The sequence below is a fragment of the Limulus polyphemus genome, unplaced genomic scaffold, assembly GCF_000517525.1.
Source record: "Limulus polyphemus unplaced genomic scaffold, Limulus_polyphemus-2.1.2 Scaffold0, whole genome shotgun sequence".
NCBI lineage: Eukaryota > Metazoa > Arthropoda > Merostomata > Xiphosura > Limulidae > Limulus > Limulus polyphemus.
The window spans coordinates 2,456,619-2,465,912 of record NW_013665610.1 but is presented as its reverse complement, the minus strand read 5'-3'; the positions used below and the strand labels follow the sequence as shown (position 1 = coordinate 2,465,912).

The 9,294-nt window shown below is 29.5% G+C and overlaps 1 protein-coding gene across 1 annotated transcript in view; it reads left to right on the top strand.

Moving 5' to 3' along the window:
- Positions 1-365: 365 nt before the first annotated feature.
- Positions 366-9,294, top strand: part of LOC106463729 (aladin-like) — a 41,207-nt gene continuing 32,278 nt past the window's right edge. Inside the window, exons 1-4 of the mRNA XM_013924161.2 lie at positions 366-434; positions 4,349-4,479; positions 7,248-7,372; positions 7,865-7,926. Of these exons, the coding sequence (XP_013779615.1) occupies positions 4,360-4,479; positions 7,248-7,372; positions 7,865-7,926 (307 nt within the window). The 5' untranslated portion in view covers positions 366-434; positions 4,349-4,359. The remainder of the gene's footprint in view (positions 435-4,348; positions 4,480-7,247; positions 7,373-7,864; positions 7,927-9,294) is intronic.

Sequence of the window (9,294 nt, the reverse complement as noted above, 5' to 3'; positions counted from 1 at the left end):
CTGTGCCACTGAGGGCGCTATATAATGACAACAAGATTCAAATGTTGTACTAATAACACAACTTTTGTATAAAAATAAGACTCACCAATTGTCGTGTCATTTATTATTGATTTCTCCTTTGCCTTAGCTGATGAAAATATGTTGTTTGCTGTATAATTTTAATTCTTAGAGTCTGTTTCCATCTTATACAAAATTTTCTTCACGAAAAATCTCTTTTGCCCTTTATATGGAGCATTTATATTTATATTCTACATTTAAACAAAATAGATTCACAACAATAGTGTAAAAATTATAATTATTATTATGTGAGCTTTCGGTACATATTATACAGTTATTAAACATAAAATCTTTTGTTTAGGACGGTACTACATCAGAGGGCGACTTTGTTAACTGATGAATAAGACACATGGTTTGAATTTATTAGTGTAGGCTTGGTAAGTTTTATCTCATAAGTTTATATATGTATATTCCTGTTATACCTTTAAATAAATGTTTTACATCCAATTGCTATTCCAAAATGTTTTGAAAACATGACATCACAGTGTTAGTCTTTTTGCTTGTGCTTTGTTGAAACAAGTAATTGGACTTGTTTCATATCCTGCTTACAACTTTCATCACATCCACAGTTTACACAGTTCCAGTGAGTGTATCATCACTGTATCGTGTATTTAATACTAATAGTACTAGTACACTGACTGCAGTTAGTGAGTTACAGAACCAAAGAGTCTACTTAAGCTATTCGCACGCAGCTAAACTACTTTGTCATCTAAGTTAGTGGTCGTACGTTCTTCTTTGAAAGTTCGTTTTAAACGTTTTGTTCACGCCTGCTTGCAAACATTTGAAACAATATACAATATTTATGTGATTTACTTAAGTATCACTAGTAACTAAGTAACAATATCACAACTAATGCCACGAATATACGGATAGTGACACTGATACTGTGACAGGATAAAACTTAAGTTAAAGGACAATGGGTGTGATTTATGACTGGTTCACCAGTGTATGCCACTTGGTCATGACATAAAATTTTATGAATATTACTATAATTCATATCTGGCAGCATTTTATTTTCATTTATCATTTACATTGACCTAATCATTTAACTTCATTATAAGTGTTGTGTTTTGATTTTTTTGAAAGAAAGAAATATGGTATAGTTTCTTTTCCCACAAAAAAGTAATTGTGCCCCTGTATTTCCAAAAAGAAGGTTCCTGATAAGTTTGGGTATTATTGCTAGTACACTCAGAATTAGAGGTATAAGAAGTAATAAAAAATATGATTTGGTCATTTAAGTGAGGTTTATGGCATTTAGCCAATAAGTATAGGGGTTTTTAGAATTGGATACTAATTCAATGTGGTTATGGCTGTCAAACTCAAAGCATGATATAATGACAGCCAATAGTACCATGATAGACTTAGATATGATGGATTAGACCTAAACCAACAAATCATAAGAAATAGTTGAAGAAATAGTTTAAAAACGTTCTTACACTGCAAAACAAGGTCAAAATGTAACGGCCCTGAGTAAGAGTGGCTTTGATGTTGAAAGACTTTTTATCAATTTTAGGAGTTTCGTGGTATTTTTCAGAAGAAGAGATCTAATCCTAAACTTGATTTTATGTTTATTAATTGTTGAAATATAATTCCATCACAACTTCTAAATTTAAATACTTAGATTTGATAAATCACAATATAGAACAATGTACAAGATAGATAAAGATGAGAATAATGTACTTAAGGTCCAAATTTTTTCCTGAATCATACATCAATGTTAATTTAGAGAAATGTGGGATTGGATTATTGTATGAAATGGTTTTGAAACTTGATGTTACCAAAGAAAAGAAAGGATGATTCTTGAGTATGGATGCAGATAGATTATTCTGAAACAGAAGAGATAAAATTTGCTTATCAATCACTGAGGCTCATAATGTTATTGATACAGTAGACATTTTTAATAAAGATGGAACATTTGATCCTTCAAGACTGTCCTAGTGCATGTATCCATGAAAAAATGAAAACAATACTTTTAATTTTCAGGAAATCATTGATCCTCCCCTCTTAAACTCCTGTGTTTGTGTTAAACTGCTAACGTTCAAAAAAAGTTGATGCTTATTATACCTTCATCATACAAATGAAATATTTCCATAGCAAGCATAGAAAATTTAACAGTGTTGTTAATACATTAATACTGTACTATCTGAATAGACTTTTCAAGTTTTATTCTTATTCATTCCCTGATGGTCTTCAAACTTTGTAAGATAAAGTTACAATTATCAAAAGTTTTATTTTACAAAATAAATTGAATTTATTATAATTTCTATGTTGTTTTACTTTAAATTTAAGCTACATGAAGAATATTGAAAATGCTAAGTTTTTACTTTGGCTAAGTACATGTTGGCATAATAAATATAATGAGTTACCATTATTCATTTCCATTTGTTGATTGTAAAGTATAGTTATAGGTAAACACTTTCCATTAATTCTGTAAACATACTTATGAGCTTGTAAACTAATACTGAATTGTCTCGAAAAGGGTACACAGTATTGTTGCAGCAGGTGTTTGATAAGTGAATAAATCTTTCACTTTTTTCTAAAACATTCCACAATGCATGAGTGTATTGTTTTAGAAATATCCAATATCCTGTATACCACTGTGCACTTGTGTGGTGTTTGGGTGTTACACATTAGACACTGTAGGTAATGCATTATTGTTTCCCATGATAACTTAGTTAATCTGAAATACTGTTACATTGGAAGTTAATTATTTTGATGCAATATGTAAAAAAGGTAGGTGTTATGGTTAAACATGCAGGTTTTAGAAATTATGTGTAAAAAACAATTTTTTAAAGGCGATTGCAGCCTTTAACCCAGTGCACACAAGTCATTGTGGAGCAGTTTGAAAAGTTATTGCATATTTATAGCTTATTTATTTTTTTTAGTTTTGAAGAAACCACTCCTCCCAATTAGGAATCTTATAGAATGCATAATCATTTCTGATTCTGTCAGTTAATTTTATAGCATATATCCTCAGTTCATATCTAATCATATATATTGGTGGCAAAGAAATCTTTAGTCTGAATTTTGTGAAAATTACTAAGTACTCTTCTTCTGTAATAAATTGTAGTGAGTGCAGACTAAACATTTTGAGTTGCTATTTCTAAAATTGCTATATGCTTCATCTTTTAAGTAACTAATCAAACTAGAGTTACATCTAAAGTGTGATAGTGGGGACTGCTTTTTTTGCTTCGTCTTGCTGCCCTTTTTGACCTATCCATTGACCAATTGCTGTGCCTTACTGCCTTTCTAATTGTAATCTGTTAGGCATGAGTTGTTTATATATAGAATAAACAGCTGATATGGATTTAGAAAACTGTTACTTAATGCATATAAAGTAAAGTATGACACGTGCCTTAAAGTTATTAAGCCGTGCTCGTGCCACCCTGCCCTTTTTTTTGCTGGGTATAACACTACAATCTGTCACTATAATACTATTTCTCTTTTCAGTTCCACATAATATTGTACTTCTCTTCTTCAACAGGTTTTCTTTTCTCTTAGACTACTTTTGAAGATTGAAATGTTATAATTATTTTTTGTGGTTTATTGCTAACACATTGTGACACTTAGATAAGAAGTATACATATTTTTGTATTAACATTTCAAGTGTTCCATTATCATTATGCTTCAGTATTATGTCTTCAAAAAGATGTTTGAACTTGATAAAACATTGAAGCAAATAGTTATTTTTTAAATGAATATCTTTTAGTGTTGTTATCTAATTCAAATACATTATCTTCTAAATTGTTTTGCATCATGACACATGTGTAATATGAGCTTTGCTTATTTACTTTGTCTTTTATTTAAATTTATTTCCTAACCATATCAGTTACAATTTCAAATATACTGAGTTAAGAGTAAAAATATTTTTGTGAAGGTGTTATAATCAAATACTGATGGCAGTAAATATCTTTTTTTTTATGTATATGTTAACCCAAGAAATGTTTTTTTTTTTAAATATTACAAAATTTAAATTGCTATATATCTTTATTATTTGGTTTTCTCTTTAGATTTTTTGTCTAAATATGGGAAACAGATAAAAACTTACTTGAACTTGTTGGGGGACCTTTTTATGTTATTTGTTTGTATATCATTTGTAGAAATGACATGACTGCTTAGTAAGAATGCCAACAACTTTCTTCTTGCCTTTTTATTTCCAAAGTGCAACAGAACTTTTCACCCCTTAACTTGTGCTTCTTGTGAATAGATTTTTGTTTTTCAGAGCAGTAATTTATTTAAGTGGATTCAATTAGATTTTAAATAAAATATATTTAAAGTTTTATTCTTTTAGAAGTGTACAGAATGTCATCATTATCGGCGTTTCCATCTCCTCCACATAAAGGCCAAGTAACACTTTGTGAAATTCAAAGCCATCTTGTATCAGGTTCTGCAGATAGTGATGTACATCAGTATACTGATCAGGTGAGATATTTTGTGAATATGTGTCTAAATTTCTACATAAAGTTCATTTATATTAGTTTGTTTATTATTGGATATAAGAATCAAAATAAAATTATGGAGTTTATATGTATCATATTTAAGTTAAATTTTAACATGTTTAGACTGTATAGGATCCTCTGAATTGTCTTTATGACATTAAAGATTATATTTTTTAAGATTCTGAGCAATGTAAAAGTGCCTACACCAGACATTAAAAGATTATGTATTTTAAAACATGTGAGATATGCTTATTACAATGGTTCTCAATCTTTTAAGATTTTTTTGGACCTTAACCCTCAATTAGTCACGTGGTAAAATGGAACACGTGGTTGCCTGGGATCATTATGACCCCAATGCAGTATTTAAATTATTATGAAGCTCAAACTCTTATGTTTTTTATTGTCCAAACCCTTATTTGTAAGCAATATAGAATAATGAAAGCCTTAGATTATGGCTTATGATATTAAAAATTATTACAGTGGCTGTAAGTCCTTTCCTAGCCATCTGTATAAAATATAAGCCAAAGTGGCAATATGAATATTTACAAGAAGTAATTAAATTAGAATCAAATGATTAAACAGAAAATGCCAGAAAGAAGAGGTATAGAATAAAAAGACATCTTTTAGCCATGAACTAAAAAAAAATACATAAACTTAAGTAAATTAAAATCACAGAAAAACAAACTGACCTTACAAAAAAATTATAACCCAAGTAGTCACATGGGGTAAATATGACCCCAATCTAAAACTTTGCAAAAACCTAAAACTGCAGAACACTGATGAAGACTGCAACATGGACAGACATACAGTTAAGGAAGCTACTGTGAGTGGGACTAAGTAAAGTGCCATCTATCACTTAATAATTAATTAAAGAAATTGCATGGGATCATAATGACCTCACGTGAATAATTGAGAATTAACCTAATCTAGCATCGTGTATATTGATGAACAATAATAGTTCTGGTGAAAACAGTAAATACTAGTTTGTCAAAGAATATTGGACTGATTTTAATTAAAGTAATATTATAAAAAGGAGAAAAATGTGTTTCTTAAGTATTTAGTAATTTTAATATAATAATTAGAAAACAGGTCTAGTTAGGTGTTATCAAGTTCAACATGCTTTATAATGAACGTTATTAAATGTTATTAAACTTGTGAACAGTATTAGCTGTAATAAAAAATAAGATTTAATCTTTTGCATGCAGGATGTATAGTTCTGTTAATTTATCTTGCATTGATATACGTGTATAATTATGATTTTACAAGTACCAGCTTTAATTTGTCAATATGTATGAAATGCTTTCAAACATGAATGAAAGCCAGACAGACAAAACTTGAAATAAATTATTTGACATCATTCTTTTTTTTTACTTATCTTTTTATATATTTTATGTAACTTGTTTTATAATCCAAGAGGAGAGCATCAAATGGAAAAGAAACATTCGAAGATGACAATATAATAGTAGGAATTTTGGGTGAAACTCGTGTGTGGTCAGAGTTTAGAGAATCTCATTCTTAACCCACTCGTGCTAGAAATGAAAGTAGATTATTTTGATTAAGATTTAGAACAATGAATTTTATATTAATGGCTATCTAGAGCCCTAGAAAGTTGAGGGTGTTATGCACAATGTAATTTGCAAGAAAATTTGTCAGCTTTTTAAAAACTTTGAACTCTTTTGCTGTAGCAGAGTTTTTATCAATTTTGTTTAGGAGTTCTTTGAGCAGTTGGGTGGCATTTCTAGTCAGTAGCTTAGATGACCTTGGTGATAGTAATTTTTATGTCATTATTGGACTCTGGCTAAGTTGGCTTATAGTTTCAAGGGTTGTCTGGGTTTGATGGTTGTTTGTAGAAGTTTTTGTTTTGAATCTTATACGTATCACATTTGTCAGCTGGAGTTTGAGTCTGTTGATCTGCATTAAGGATTTGGGTTTTGTTAATCTATATTTTGAATTTAGTGTGCTATCTTGGTGGAGAAATGATGAGATATGCCCTGGAGTAAAGGGTATAGTGTTTCAAGGCTAGGTGTTATATTTTTTTGCATGTAGTTTCTTGGCCTTGAAGTGGAAACATTTGACGAAATAATCATGTTGAAGTATTTGATTTGGTAGCTGATGAAAGTTTACCACTACTTTGACCAAAAAAAAAGGTTATCTAGTTTTGATGGACACAATACTGTGGACGTGGGTTGATAGATCATCTTCTAGAGCTTGTTTAGTTTCCTGAATAGTGATAGAAATGCCAACGTTTCATAAAATACTGTATAGGCTGATGCTGCTTATGGAGGGTATGATATTTTAATTGCACTTGTGAATTACAGGGAAAGCTTAGATAAATGATATCTTTAGGTGTTAATGGTTGAGCAAAAATATCCTCACATTTGCATTTTTGTGTTTTGTGTACTTGCAGTTTAATAGGAATACTGATGAGTTTTTATGAGATCACAAATTTGTTGTAAGGAGTATGAAGTTTATAGACCATAAGTAATGATGAGATGTCATATCAGAAAGTAAATTGGAAGACTTGTGTGTCTGTGTTGTGAACAATTTGGGCTCAACTGGGATCTGAAGCAACTTTCATTTATGCTCTAAAAAAGTTTACCTCAACCAGGATCTGAAGAGGCTTTCCATCATGCTTTACAAATGAATAAACATTTCTAAGATTTGTGCATTTAAGATGTAATTTGATTTTCTTGAGAATACAAATTTCTTTTAAATTTAAATTTTATTTTGTTACATGATGGTTTATTTTAGGTTAGCCAGTATCCCAGAATTGACCTGAGTACAGAAAGTCTGAGACCTTTTGTGTGTCGAGAAAATTCTAAGAATGCTTTTATGCATCATAATGAATCTATTGCCAAAAAAGTATTTGTCTCATGGTATGTAGTCACTTATATTTACATTTAAATAACAAAATGTTTGAGGTACACACTTAAGTTTTGCGATGTAATATTTTCTGTATATAAATAACATACATCATGATACTTGTAAGTTTGATAAACTTCTTATGTTGCACAGAAATTGCCTTTGTGCCAAAATTCTAATCATCCTAATTACTAGTGATATGCAATTTGTGACTAATTTAGTTGATTACATTATAGGCTTAGCTCTTCATGGTTTCAGAGTATGCTAGTCAATAACATCAACAAATATATTTTTGCTGTGATTGGTTTATAAATCATCCAAATAGAGTAAAGAAAAAAAGATAATTCAGTCAGCACATTGTTGTATTCACAGATGAAGTTCATCTCTTGTGAATATGTTTTACTGGATATCATTTCTGAAGTGACAAGTCTTCTTTGTATTTTTAAATTGTCAGTTAGTAGTACCTTTTCAGTTTAATATATATTGTTCTTTTATTTTTTCCATAGGCAGGAGCAAGGTGTTAAAGGAGTTCTTGTGGAATTAGCAAATAATGAAGGAGATGGTGCCTGTTAGTATTTATGGTGTTTTTTATTGGATTATGTTTTTACATATTTCAATAACATTTTATATTTTTATTTCTTATGAAATGTTTAGAACCTCAAATTATACAACAAATACTCATTTTGAGGTAGTATGTAAGAATAAAAGTATACTGAGAAATTATGTACAAAATGTTAATCCTAATTTTGCTTACAAATTGCACATGGTTTTCATAAATCCAGTTTTTTTTTTCTAAAAACCTTGTTCTTTTATGAGTTGATAGGAAAATTACTGAAAATCTTTTTTAATTCTAGAAATGATGTTACAATATTTAGTAAAAAAAGTTTAAACTTCAGACATTGAAATAATTATTTTGGTTAAACTATGGTGTCATTTACAAGAAGAAATGGTAGGGTGTTATCAGGAAAAATTACTACTAATTGGTGTAAATTGAAGTAGATTGATGTTTAATGAATGTTTCTTAAAGAATACAGAACTTTTCTTATAGTAACTTAAATGAATATGACTATTGCTTTATGTTTCTTACAGCATGTAGGTAGAACTTTTACTTAAACATTTTATGGAAACAGGATTAATCTAAGTTAATTTTTATACATTTAAATCTAATGTTTACAAATCTGAGTAATTTGATACAGTTTTGTGTTTAGTTATATTATGATCAATATTTAAAGAACTTTTACTTTTTAACTTCAGGTCATTATGATATAGCTGGTTGAGAATATTAGATTATATTTTGATATCTTCATAATTAAGTAATTTGGACAAATATAGATGTAAATGTAACAGGTTGTTACATTATTTGGTAGTTTCAATATTATAGCAAAGATTACTTCTATAATACTTAGGAAGTACATAAGATCATAAAAGTAGATAAATCAGTTAAGGAAACTTGTATACATTTTGTTCAGTGATAGAGCACTGGCTTTGTTAGCCAAATGTCCCGTGTTCAAGTCCTGACCTTAAAATCTTTTTCACTTAAATATCTTTACTATTATTCTGCTTGTTTGTATGTACGACCGATACGCTTTCTGACCGAGAACCTGCTGCATAAGCATGCATAGTTAGAATGTTTCCCCAAGAAACACCGTGCATGTGCATTATTCACTCGATGACAAACAGTCTGTCTGCGGCAGAGAGCTGCAAAGCTCAGTGATCAAGTCGCTATAATTGCTGTATGAAACAAGAAGTAACAACAAAAGGGGAATGTAAATATACTTTACTAACCATTTTGTACAACATAATATTAAAAACTTATCAAAGTTTTAAAAAAGGTTTGATGTTAGGTCATAGAATAACATTATAAGTTTATTTATTGATAGTATTAAGTACAGTAAAGTTTTAGTCGTAGCTAAACTAAAGTAAAAACAAAACAAAA